The sequence below is a fragment of the Lepidochelys kempii genome, chromosome 11 (genome assembly GCF_965140265.1).
Source record: "Lepidochelys kempii isolate rLepKem1 chromosome 11, rLepKem1.hap2, whole genome shotgun sequence".
NCBI lineage: Eukaryota > Metazoa > Chordata > Testudines > Cheloniidae > Lepidochelys > Lepidochelys kempii.
Genome location: NC_133266.1, coordinates 39,734,439 through 39,747,736, shown reverse-complemented (window position 1 = coordinate 39,747,736; position 13,298 = coordinate 39,734,439). Strand labels below are relative to the sequence as shown.

The 13,298-nt window shown below is 36.5% G+C and overlaps 1 protein-coding gene across 4 annotated transcripts in view; it reads left to right on the top strand.

Moving 5' to 3' along the window:
- The window catches only part of TLK1 (tousled like kinase 1), a 136,169-nt gene extending 123,256 nt beyond the window's left edge, over positions 1–12,913 (top strand). For 3 of the 4 annotated variants that reach the window (XM_073305809.1, XM_073305808.1, XM_073305811.1), the window contains 3 exons: positions 5,675–5,786; positions 6,128–6,235; positions 11,170–12,913. In XM_073305809.1, the coding sequence (XP_073161910.1) occupies positions 5,675–5,786; positions 6,128–6,235; positions 11,170–11,346 (397 nt within the window). In that variant the 3' untranslated portion in view covers positions 11,347–12,913. Of the gene's footprint in view, positions 1–5,674; positions 5,787–6,127; positions 6,236–7,868; positions 8,067–11,169 lie in introns of those variants that run through there. The other variant, XM_073305810.1, reaches the window with a different exon arrangement.
- Positions 12,914–13,298: the final 385 nt, after the last annotated feature.

Sequence of the window (13,298 nt, the reverse complement as noted above, 5' to 3'; positions counted from 1 at the left end):
CTGACTCCTACTGGTTGCCAGGTGAAACCCTGAAGTATGAGCTTCAGATGCATAAGACTTAAACCAAAAGTGAGCCCCAGGGCAATTGAGCCCTTCCCCCTAACACCACGAGCAACCTCATCATACAGTAGCTCTCATAAATTTGTTCTGCTCTCTCTTAAAAATAATATAGTTGCTTGCCTGCTCAACTCCTTTTGAGAGGCTGTTCCAGAACCTCATCCCTCTGACAGAAACCTTCTTCTGATTTCCAGCCTGAATTTGTTCATGGACAGTTTATATCTGCTTGTTCTTGTGCTAGCATTGTCCTTCAGCTTAAATAGCTCTTCACCCTCCCTGAGAGCAATCATATCCCCTAATGTATTTTTAGAGAGCAGTCATATCTCCCCTGCGCCTTTGTTTTACTAGACTAAACAAGCCATGTTCTTCCAGTCTTCTCTCATAAGATGGGTCCTCCATTCCCCTTATCTTATGGGCCCTCCATTCCCCTTATTCCTATTAGCTCTTCTCTGCACTTGCTTTAGTTGAAATTAGTCTTTCTTGAACATGGGTAACCAGAATCGTACCAGTATTCCAAATGAAGTTTTACCAGTGCATTACATAATGGCATTAATACTACTTTATCTCTACTGAAAATGCCTCATCTGATACTTCCTAGGATCACATTTGCCTTTTTCACAGCTGCATCACACTGGTGGCTCATAATCATCTTGTGATAGACCCACACATCCAGGTCTCTCTCCTCCTCTGTCACTTCCAACTGATGAGCCCCCAGCTGAAGCAGAAATTCTTATTATTGGACCCTGAGTGAATGACTTTGCGTTTTGTACCATTGAATTTTATCTCTCACTCCCGTCTTCAAGTTCATCCAGATCTTCCTGTATAATAATCCAGTCTTCCTCTGTATTGACAATGCCTCCCAGCTGTGTCATCAGCAAATGTCATCAGAACACTTATACTTTTTATGCCAAGGTCATTAATAAAAAATGTTGAACCAGATTGGCCTCAAGACTAATCTTTGAGGAACTCCCCTAGTAACCTCCCTCTAGTCCAATAATTCACCTTTTAGCATAACCCACTGCCTTCTCCCCTTCAGCCAATTACTTATCCACCTTACAATGCTTGTACTGATCCCTATATTCCCTAATTTAAGAAATAATTTCTCATATGATACTGTTGTCAGACGCTTTACTGAAGTCCAAGTATATTGGTTTACTGCACTTCCCTTATCTAAAAAAACAATTATTTTCTCAAAGAAGGAAATCATGTCAGTTTATCATGTTCTACCTTTGTTAACCCTTATTGCATTACATCCCCTTTACCAATTTCCTCTATGAATGTAATTACTCTTTCCTTCACAACTTGATCTAAAACTTTACATATTACTGAAGTCTGACTAACAGGCCTATAAATGCCCAGATCACTTGTTTTCCCTTTCTTAAATAGGTATTTTCCAGTCATATGGCATTACCCCTGAATAGACAGATTTATTAAATATCCTTGCTACTGGACTAGCAATGTCATATGTCAGTTGTTTCAGTATTCTGGGGTGGAAATTATCTGGTCCCACCGATTTGAGCACAATAAGATCTTTAAATTTTCCTCTACCTGAGTTGTAGAAATTTCCACTTCTTGACACTCATTTCCATTACATGTACATATTCTGTAATGTCATCCTTACTGAAAACTGAGGCAAATTTTATGTATTTAGTTTTTGGGCTGTATCTAGATTATATTTAATCTCCATCCCATCCACACTGCATAATGGCCCAACCTCATCTTTCCATAGTTTCTATATAACTAAAAAACTTTTTATTTATTTAAATGTCCATGGCAAGAGCTAATTCAGCTTGACTTTTGGTAATTCTCGCTTTTCTCCTCCTTTTTCTAACCTCCACAATGTAGATCTTTTTTTGCTTTTTTTGCCTTTTCTTATTCCCTATAGGTTCTCTGCTTACTCCTAATAAATTTTTTAGGTGGTCATTCATTCAGCTGGGTCTCTAGCCTTTCCCTACAAGTTTTTTTCCCTTTTCTTGTGATGCAAATTTCTGATAGTTTTGTATAGTTGATCTGAAGAAATTCCAAGCAACCTCCACATTTAAGTTTTTTCTGCTCTTCATTACAGTTGACTTCTTTAACTAATTCTTTTAATTGACCAAAGTCTGCCCATTTACAATAAAAAATTATAGTTCACAACCTGGTTTTGATTCTTTTCACTTAATTTAAATTGAATTAGCCCATGATCACTTGATCCAAGGTTATTTCCTATGATTTGCTCTTCTTTGATGTCCTCACTGCTTACTAAAAGCAAGTCTAAAATTGCATCCACTGTTGGTTCAGTGATGATTTGAGGAAGAAAACTGTCATCTATCACATCCAGGATTACATGGGTCTTACCAATATTAAGAGCATTTGTTCTCCAATCTGTATCCAGGAAGTTAGTCTGTCATTATTATTGTTCCTAAACGTATTTGTCTCTAATAATATTGGAGATCTCTGTGTATATGCGAGTCTGACCATGGGGGTCTATAGCAGACCTCTGATACTATCGCAACAAGACCCTCTTTTTACAATCCTTCCATAAAGTGAATTTGAAACAGATTGTATGGACAAAACAAATTCTGTTTTGTCCATACAATCACTTTGTATTTCTTTAGTGTACCACTTGGTTGACGTACAACCCTTACCTTTATTCCTCTCTCTCTCTGTCTCAAACAGCACATACCCTTCAATACCTGTATTCCAGTCATGAATGTTCTGTAATCGCTATAATATCTGGTTTCACTTCTGCACCAGTAGCACCAATTGCTCCATTTTATTGTCCAGACTCCTGGCATTTGTGTACAAGCATTTCAGTTGTTTCCCTCAGACCTCACCTGGTTTTCTTCCTTGTGATGTTCCACTGCTACTTACTATAGCTTCATTGAGCTGATTTTCCTGTTCCTGTGTATTGAAGCCAGATGTGAAGATTTCACGAGTCTCTCCCAGTCTTGTCCCCTCATCTCCTGGTTTAAAGCCCTTCTTGTCAATTGTGCCACCTTTAATCCCAGAAATTGAATACCCCTTAATTAATACTACTTGGTTTCAGGAATAAGCCCCACACCTATTGATGAAAAGAGGGAGCACTTTAGGGAATTGTGTTTGCTATGAAATCTAATCATGTTAGAATATAACCTTAAAGAGTTAGTTAACAGTATACTGGCCACAGTTTTGTAATCATTGTAGACAAGGATAAATTAGATTCAGCATTGTCACCAAGACATGGTCGAACAGAATCAAGATTAGCTGACACAATGTGAAATACAACTTGCCCTTGTCTGCACTGACTGCAAAGTTATGGTCCGAATTGTGTTGGAACGTGCTTTTTAAGAGTCAGGTTAACTAACACATACATAAAATGTTATAACCAAGACAAGCCCTAGGACTTGCTCATGGCAGCCATGTGAGGAGGTAGTAGGAAACACCGTCGCTCTTGAAGAGCGAGGATATTAGCAGCTGTAGGGCAGGATTAGCAGCAGCAGGCTGTAGAGCCAGCCTGAGATACCCCAAGGAGGGAAATTACACTCACACCCTTCCTGCATCCTACCTTCACTAGGTAGGTAGGAGGCCCAGAGACATCCCACCAGTGTATCTGTTCGGTGGTAATGAAGGCTGGGGATAAACCAGCTCTTCTTTCTTGTGCACTCAGGCACTTTTACAAAAAGCTATTATGAAAAAACTACCTACAGAACAGGGAAACCAGTGAGTATCTTCATTGTTTATAGAAACTTCTTGGCTGGGATTTGCTGTGCCCAATACCTCCCTGTTCTGAAAGTGCTTTTGGCTTTTCTACTCTTTGCCATAGCAGCCCTTCAATCCTGCTAGTGGGTGTGAAGAGTAAGTAGGAGGGTAGTGTTGGCCAGCCCATTATCCGCCAATTCTTCTGAGCACTTAGCCTCTTTTTGTTAGTTTACCTGCAGTAAGGAAAGAAGTCAGGGGCTCAAACTTAATTTTAAACAGAAAAGTCAACACTGTACCTATCAGTTCTGTAACTTTTTCCATTTACTAAGTTTTAATAATAGAATTTGTTTTTACCTTTTTCTTTAGCTAACGAAACACAAAACCCCCCACATTGAAAAAACATAATTTAGGTAGCAAAGTCAAGCACTCAGTAGTTAGGAAATACTATATCCATATGGCAGGGGGAGGAGGGGGAGAGAGAGACACACATTAATATTTGGAAATATTTATGTCAAATGAAAATGTTAAATAATATGGATGTGTTAGGATTATTTTCACTCATTGTGATATCTCTCTACAACTTGATTGACTTTTTCACTTTCTAGTCACTGTGTCAGGCTAAAGGTATTCTCTAGTCCACAACTCTATATAGCTTGTGTAAAAATGTCTGTGTATGTATTGTTTTGTTTCATTAATGTTTCAGTTTGGCCCTATAATTCGGTATAATTTATTATTTGCTGTGTTTCATTTTTTAAAATTATTGGTATATTAATATTCTGTTACTGGCATAATAATGCCTGTAGTCATTTATACAATACATACACATAAAATCACCTGACAAAATTTTCAATCTTGGGAGCCTAAAGTTGGGTGCTTAATTCCATATTTAGGTACTTAAATAAGTGGCTTTATTTTTTAGAGATATTAGGCACCTTGAACTATTTCTGATGTTATATCTACTTAAGCCTCTCAATATTTATTTAGGTGCCTAACTTTAGGGGAATCTGTTATTAAAATTTTGGTCCTTTAACTCTAGCTAGTCTGAAATGCCATGTGCACTAATTACATTATAAATTAGTACAAGTTCAAAAAATAGTAAGGTCCATGACCTTTATACCACTACTAAATTTCAACACATCACATTGCCAAAACGATTGGATTTTCTTTAGAAACTAGCTGTTTTCTGTCTCCTAGTATGTCTTGAAAAGGTTGATTCATAGAAGGAAATGCTGTAAGATAATTTGAAGAGGGAGTTACTTCATAAGGAATTTGTGTAAATTGTCATGTACAGAAGCTGAATGTCTATGTTCATTGTATCTCTTTTAAACTATTCACTACCTACTGTGTGTACTATACAGTGTATTTTCATTTAATTGATATACAATACGTTGCAGTAAGTCATCAGGTGTGAAGAAGGGACAGTAATGGAAGGGTTACATAAGCTTTAATGTTGATTTATGTAAAATACTGTATAGTCATTTTTAGAGTTTTCTGCTTCTATAATAGGTAGAAAACAATCTTGAGATTTACATAGACGTTTTAATAAATACATATTTAATTTATTTACCTCCTGTGAGAACAGGCAACAAAAAGGGAGGAGTGTATATCCAGTCTAGGGACCCAATCTCTAAATAATTAGTATCTCAGGCATTAGTTATTTTGCCCACTCCTAGGAATATGAGATAAAGAATAAGGTCTATTTTATTCAACATGAACTTCACTTTCTAAAAATTGAAATCTCACTGTATAGTTGATTAGTTCTATTACCTGTGTCTGACACTATGGACAATTGAAAATTACAATGTCACTCTTGATATTAACAAACAAACAAACCCACAGACTTGAAATAACTGTACCCATGTTAAAGAATCAGGTGCAGTCAGATGTATAACTTTGTGTTTGAACATGTTCTAAAGATTGTGGGCTTACTTGCAGTGACAAGGTTTTGGTTTTACAGGTACTTGCCTCCAGAGTGTTTTGTAGTTGGGAAAGAGCCGCCGAAGATTTCAAACAAGGTTGATGTATGGTCAGTTGGAGTAATCTTTTTCCAGTGTCTTTATGGAAGAAAGGTGAGACAAAATGTGTTTAAAAACCTTGTACAGCTTTAAGACAAGCTTCTCTACCTATATTTCCACTACGCACTGAAATTGTGGTCATAAAGACCTTAAATCAATGTTACTTCAGTTTCTGAACATTGATACTATGTTCGTTGATGCCTCTTTCAAACAAGAGGTAGAGGAACAAATAGTCTAGCCTGACATAAAAATGTAATTTTACTTAAAAGTGGTGTTAGATATTTTTGTGAGCACACAGACAGTTTAAAATAACATAAATTAGAGTGAAGATATGTTGTCACTGAAATTGATACTTGGATGCTTCATGAGGAAATTTATCTGAATTTATTTTTCAGCCATTTGGTCATAATCAATCACAACAAGATATCCTACAAGAAAACACAATATTAAAAGCCACAGAAGTCCAGTTCCCAGTTAAACCTGTTGTAAGCAATGAAGCCAAGGTAAATTTTCTTAGAACCTAATTAAGTAGCATGAAGCAAATACTAAATTTATTGATTGGTTTTAGAGTATTTACTTTAGAAGCAAGCTATAAAATTACCACTAATTTAAGAATACCACGTAAGTGGGAAAGAGACAGGTTACAGCCTCTGGTTACAGCCTCTCTTTACAGTTTGAAATTATTTCAGTTTTTTGTAGAATATATCTCTTTTGGGACTTAACCAAGATCAGATGCCCAAAAGTAATCTGGGACAGACCTACTTCATATTTTACATTTACGTAGTGCCTTTCCTCCAAAAGGACTCCTAAGTGCTTCAAACCAGGCCTTCTCAAAAACTGTCATCACTGTTGCTGTCTTTTTTTGGTGTTTATTCCCTAGAAGACTCTGGCTGCCTCACTGTATTAGCTAATTAAGTCATTTCATTAAAAGTTTGTTTTGTAACAGGCTGCTTCTGAAAGTAGTGGATGTTTGTTACCTAATTTTCTCAATCTGAAGAACCAGCATCACTGCTGGAATGCATCTGGAAAATGCCTTCTACTATTGCTCCTTTTGAAATTCATAATGTACCAGCCACATTAACTCTAGGCTGATTAAGTAGTACGTTTTCAAGATCGGATCAACTTCAGGAGGGACAAGAATATCAAAATAGTTGGGCTGCCATAGGGCATGCAGGGCAGAGATCAGTACATTTAAAAACACATTATTTTGGGACTGGAAGAAATGTCTAACCCCTTCTGCCTGGACATATTATTCAAGATTCTACAGAGAAGTGAGGATAAAAGGAGATTCCAGTGACTTTGGTGATTATAGCTGTGGACACCTGTACCATAAACTAGGTTCTAGAAATTGTGGCGGGGGGAAATAAATCTGAGGTACTTGATTTAAAATTGTTCTTATGCTTACTCTGGATATTAGTGACTTGACTCAAGCAAAAGACTCAGTGCTGGTTCAAAATAATGCTATAGGAAAAGGATTGGGCACTACTTCCAGTGTTGGAAAACAATTAATGTAACAATGTAAGGAATACATCTTTTGGAATCCAATTGGTGTAGAAGTAGGAGCAATGTGGAATCTTGTTCAAATAAGTAAGATTCTGGCTCTGAAGGTTAAGAGGGAAAAGTAGACATAATTTAGTAACTCTAGAGACTACTTTTCAAAAGGATGTGAATCTTTTTGGAATGAGTCTTTTTGTTATGGTTTGCCTGCATACATTTCTGTTGGTGATATTCTTAAAAGGAATTTCATATAGAGCAAGTTTCAGTTAGGGGTCACATAAAGTTTATGTAGACATTTCAAGAAGAATTGTTTGTCCTTTAATTTTTGTTCTCCTTTTGGAAAAATTGGGTCTCTTGTATTCAGTTAATGGACACAGGCACATACAATATGAGAACAGCATGTGACTGATAAGCTTACATTTTTTAATAGTTTATGCCCATTACCTTTTAGTTTGACCCTGATGGTTTTTGTGATTGAATTTATTGAAGGAAAACATGAGGCAACAGCTATTTAAATGTGGTTATAGTCAGAAAATGGCTATTTAAAACTGGCAACTTATCACTCTATTTGTATTGTGAGTAGTATTTGCTTCCATTAGTGACAAAAAATAATTTTTACTCATCTTTTATTGTTATTAGCATTGATTATCTACTATACCTATATGAGAGAGATGAATTCTTTTCTGATATGCACACCATCGTCAAGTGTAAACTAACATGCATTTGCAGACTTTGTATTGATGGCAGTGTGGAAGCAAGAAAGAAGCCAGACCTGGCAGTTGGAAAAAACACATTGTAAACTGAAAATTTGATCTAAAAATTATTTAGATTAAATAAACATAGATATTCTTGATGATATTTTTACAGTCAGTTTTCAGTGTGTGACTGTACTTTAAGGTCCTCATGTCATTTTCTTCCAATTTGTGTTTAGCTCTCTTTTGCATTATGTTGTTGTTTATACTGTGTTATAGGTGCACAAAGATTTAAAAACAAAACCCTGCCCCAAGGACCTAGCATACTATTTCAATAATTCATTTATTTTTTAAAATGTTAAAATGCTAAAATCCAAAAATGTCCAAGAGCTGCTGAATATTAATATACAAACACATATATTTGCATGATTTTTTACTTTATTTTTCAGTAGGAAAGTAACATATCTTTATATAAAAAGACCTGTAGTTATTGGATATGCAGTAGTTACAGTAAATTATGATGAAACTGCTATGTACAAGTCCAGTTTCTATAAAATTTGCATCACTAACAAATGCATGTTTTTCTTTGATCTTCAGTCTTTATTTTAGGACAAAGGGTAAAAAACTGAATTGCTTTATCAGGGAAAGGAGGATTTTTCCCTAATCCTCCCACACTCTAATTACTTAACTAAATACTAATTATTTTTTTCATGGTATGTTAGTTAAATCCATAGCACTGTGTCACAGGGTTAATGGCCCCTCTAAGAGGGAGCAGGGTCCAGTACACATGCTATCCAGTTGGGCTTAAGGGAAGGCACTAGGGCCTTATAAAATGGGAGATAGCAGCAGGGGAAGGATGGCTATGCAGGACCTCTCTCAATCCAAGGAGGTAAGGGTGCTGCTAGAGGAAGCTGCAAGAGAGGCTGCAGAGAGAATGAGACTCCTGAACGAGAGAATAACTAGGGGAAGATCAGGACAGCAGCAGTGGAGGGTTGACTGCTGACCCTCTCTCTGAGCCCGAGAGAGAGTGTTAAAGAAGGCTGAACTATAGTTAGGAAGGGCAGGTAGTGGCTGCTTGGTGCAGAGCAGATTTAGAGAAAAAAACAGCTCCAGGATTGGCTGAAGGCACCAGATCTAAGTATGAGCTTTTGTGTTGTGGTGATGGACTTTATTTTGGGACTTAGAGGCTCATTTTGAACGGTTTATGATGTTAAAGTCCCAGGCAGGGTAATGTTAATCACCAGAAGGCTGTGTGGAGTTTATTACAGAGCCCTGGGAGAAGGGGAAACTGAGGCAGGTCTCTGCAGAGCCACACTTGACCAGTAGGGAGCACTATAGGGAAAGCATGCCCTTTTACGTACTGGTGATAGGGATTACCCATCACTGAATGCCAAAGCCCTAGCCCCCATTAGGATGCAGAAATTAATGTGTAGCCTGATGCTGGGCATTGGACTCAGGGACTAACAGCAGGAGATTGGACTTATTTAGGATTTAGGATTGGACAATGCCTTAGTATTTAACAATTCTGAGGTACAGAGAAGGATTCTGAGTTGATTATAGAATATATATAGGGTTGGAAGGATCAGGTATTTATCGGTAAATGTCAATTTAACTGTACCCATGAATCAACAAAAAATATTTCCATTGATAATTGAAATGTATAGGTAAGCAAAGTAAGAAAAATGTTTCTAGAGAACTTACTAGGAATTGATTTAAGGATTTTTTTACTTTTTATATTTTGAAATATGATGTTTACAATTTGTGTGTTAATGTTATTAAGCTTTAAGTTTTTGAATCTCAGTGTCCACTGTTGTTAAATTATTTTCTGATCCTCCCCCGTGATTTCTCCCAACTGTAAAACTTTAAATCAATTAAAAATTGAAAAAAAATGTTTAAAAATAAAAATCAATATTATCCACAGAAATTATTTTTTTTTAAAATCAAATTTTGTCAAGCCTAGGGGAAGTAGGTTGGGGGCTAGGAGTTTGCTGTGAGGGGATTTTTCAGCCAACTTTTTTAAAATACAGGATGCTTAGAGGTACAGTGCCTTTCCAGCCTGACATCCAGCATCATCAAGAGTAGTTTTTTGCTAGATTCCCGCACATCTAGGCAAACCAGTGTGATAAAACCTTCTTAATTTACAGAGGACAACTAGAATGGAATAATTTAATCAACTTCTCATCTACTCTCTATCTGATTCACAGTAGAATTTCCTACGGTTTCCACAAAGGAAAGTTATAGAAATCTTCTAAATTCTGAAGATGCTAATTTCTTACATGCCATATGATCTTGTGAGAATATATTTGATTACACATTCAATAATTCTAGCACAGTCTGACAGCTGCTTAATTTCACTACCACAGAGCCTCCCAAATTCAATCTTTCTGAAATGGACCAAGATGATTCCTTCCCTCCCACCCACCCACCAGTGCCAATATCCTATTTCTGGAACATTGCCATAGCTATCCTCATTATTACAGAGAACATCTCTAAATCTGCTAGAGAGAACAACCCTTCTAACATCACTGAATGGAAAAATAAGCATGTATCTGGAAGGACCATAAAAACCCACTGGCGAACATGCATTCTCTCTCCACATTCTCAGACTTCTGCACTTGCTTCAATTTATTGGTTGCAAATATTATTTCAAAACAGTAATGTGTTTTGTGTTGAAGGATGTTTGTTTTCATGTAAAATGTGGATTCCGTAGTTTTTGTCTGTTTATGAAGTTTTTCAAATAAGATTGATTTTTTTTTAAAGTGACACTAGATTTGTTGTTACATGCTAGCAGACTAACAAGTATGTAAACAAGTGCCATTGAGAAATGGTTGGTGTAAAATCAAGAGTAAGGGAAGAGCAGAGCACAGAAGCAGAACTTTAAATCAATGTAGGTGGTGGGAAAGGTAGTGAAGAGGTTTTTCAGTTTTGCAATCCTTAAGATGAAAAAACCTTGCAGGCAGAAGAAGGAAGATTATCTTCAAAATTGCTGTTACAAGCGAATATTGTCATAGAATTCTGTCTGCTCTGCATTTGTTGTACCCTTCCTACCATTTTGACATAAGTGTTGCAGAATTGTGGGGACCCACTAGTTAGTTACAAATTACATTGTCTTGCTGAATTGAGCTGCTTGAAAACAACAACTCTTAAACTGTTTAGAACTTGTTAAATCAACTGGAGGAAGAATTGACTCATAAGCAGCATTCATTTTGTTTGGAATACTAGTAATTTTTCCCCCCCTGCTTTTCTAGGCCTTTATCAGACGCTGTTTAGCATACCGCAAAGAGGATCGATTTGATGTCCACCAGCTGGCTAACGATCCTTATCTTCTCCCTCACATGAGAAGATCAAATTCTTCAGGAAACTTACATATGACTGGGCTGGCAGCATCCCCTACGCCACCTACTTCAAGCATTATTTCGTACTGAAATTTCTCCAAGTGAAGACTGGCATGATATATTTGTAGTTTCCAGATGCAGACTAGTTTGTGAACATTTGAGTGTTTTTACACAGGACAAGTTTGATTACTGTGTTTTCAGACTGAAGTCCTTCTGCTTAGTGTCCATTTGTATAATGGGAATGGATCATGGACTGTGAATAAATATACCCTTCTGACTGTAACCTTTAAACATTGAAGAATGACACTGCTTGTTGCACACAAATCGATGTGCTATGTTTAAGAGTAAAGAAAAGGTTTGGGGTTTTTTTGGGAACACTGTAAATAATCTTTTTAATACTTATAAAGTACATTTGGTTGATACTGGAGAGTGCTAACATGAAGGGTAGTTTTTCATTATTTAAATAAGAAAAGTAATGGACAAATTTGAACACACAGGAAAGGTTCAGTGTCTGGACATAAAAACAAAACAAAAACTTACTTCCCAAGTGGTTGAAACCAAAGTAAGAAGTGAGTGTCACAGCTGTATTCTGTATTAAGCTTTTCAGATAAAGTTATAATATTTTGTTTGGCTATTTGGTCTTATTTAAAGGCTGTACCTCAAAACCCATGTGTTCTTGTTTCACTGAGATTTTGAAGGGTGATGCATAGTTTCTGGTACATTATCCCTCAAATAGTTAATTTTGAACCCATCTACATTCTTCAAATTTATTGTACTTGTCACAAGTTTTGACAATGCTGCCACTTTCCAGGCCTTTGATAAAAGTAAATGATAGCATATATCCAAATGCAGACAGGTTATGTATGATGTTCTATGCAGGATAATGATGAATTCCCTTCTACTGCTATTGTAAATTGTTGTACAGAGGTCATATTTTCAGTTATTAAATTTCAGCAACTTATTCCTGTACAAATGTTTAAAGTATGGCTTTTTCTAATTGGATATTGTATTTTTTTTAAGTCTCCTTGAAGGCGCTTTTAATTGCTGCTAAATTATGTTGCTTTTACTTTTGCAAAAGAATCAGATGACCTCCTTAAAGTGCAAGTCAACTGTACGTTATAGAGAGATTAAAAGTAGATGATTCATTAACAATCAAGGCATGTAAAAGAAATCTGTGTTGGACATATACAGTACAGATCTTTAAGTCAGTTTCTTGTGCTCTTAACCTGTGGAGCACATTGATACTAGATGTAGAAGTTGTTCATGGTTATTTTCTATTTCTGGAAGTTCCTATCAACAAGGAAATGTTTCTTGTGGCTTGTACAGATATTTTAAAATGTGAAACATTTTCTAACTGCCTTGTATGGTAGAAACTTATTCTTCAGAACTCTGTCTCTCTTACGTACATTATTCCTTTTACTGTCCCATTCATGATGCTGAATTCGTAAATGTAATTTTGTCCATGCTGCAGAAAAAGGAGGCTGTATTACCACAGGTTTTCATTTACTATTGTACAGTTAAACTGTGGCTCTTGTTTCTGATGTTACAAGCCATTTTGTTTTCATTGTACATAAAGACACATTAACTGTCTCTTTAAGATGCTGCTGAAATTGTAGAGAATGTAGCCAAAACAGTAATAAAACAATGACAGTTGAAATTTCAAGTATGTATAAAGTTATTGCACCTGGGGAATCGGCTTGGCAGTGCCTATCAGACACTGCTAGAAGTAATTCTTTTGCTCACAAAAAAGCCAGTAGAACTTAAAGGGTCCCAAAATATTTCAGACAACAGTGGTATTGAAGTAAACTGCTGCTGTTCTTTCTTACAGAGGCAATACTGTGGTGAGTGGGGCTCATAGAAGTCATTATCTTAAGTGAAGGTTTCAAACTACTCTGTCTCCCACAGAAGAAAACATAATATTTTAGGTCCAAATAGTGACTTTTCCTCCTCAGATGTGCAGGGACCTTTCTCCCCATTGTACCACCCACACTGCAGAGACAAAGCCATTTCTCTTGCTCTCTGAGCTCAAGTGGGAATTGGAG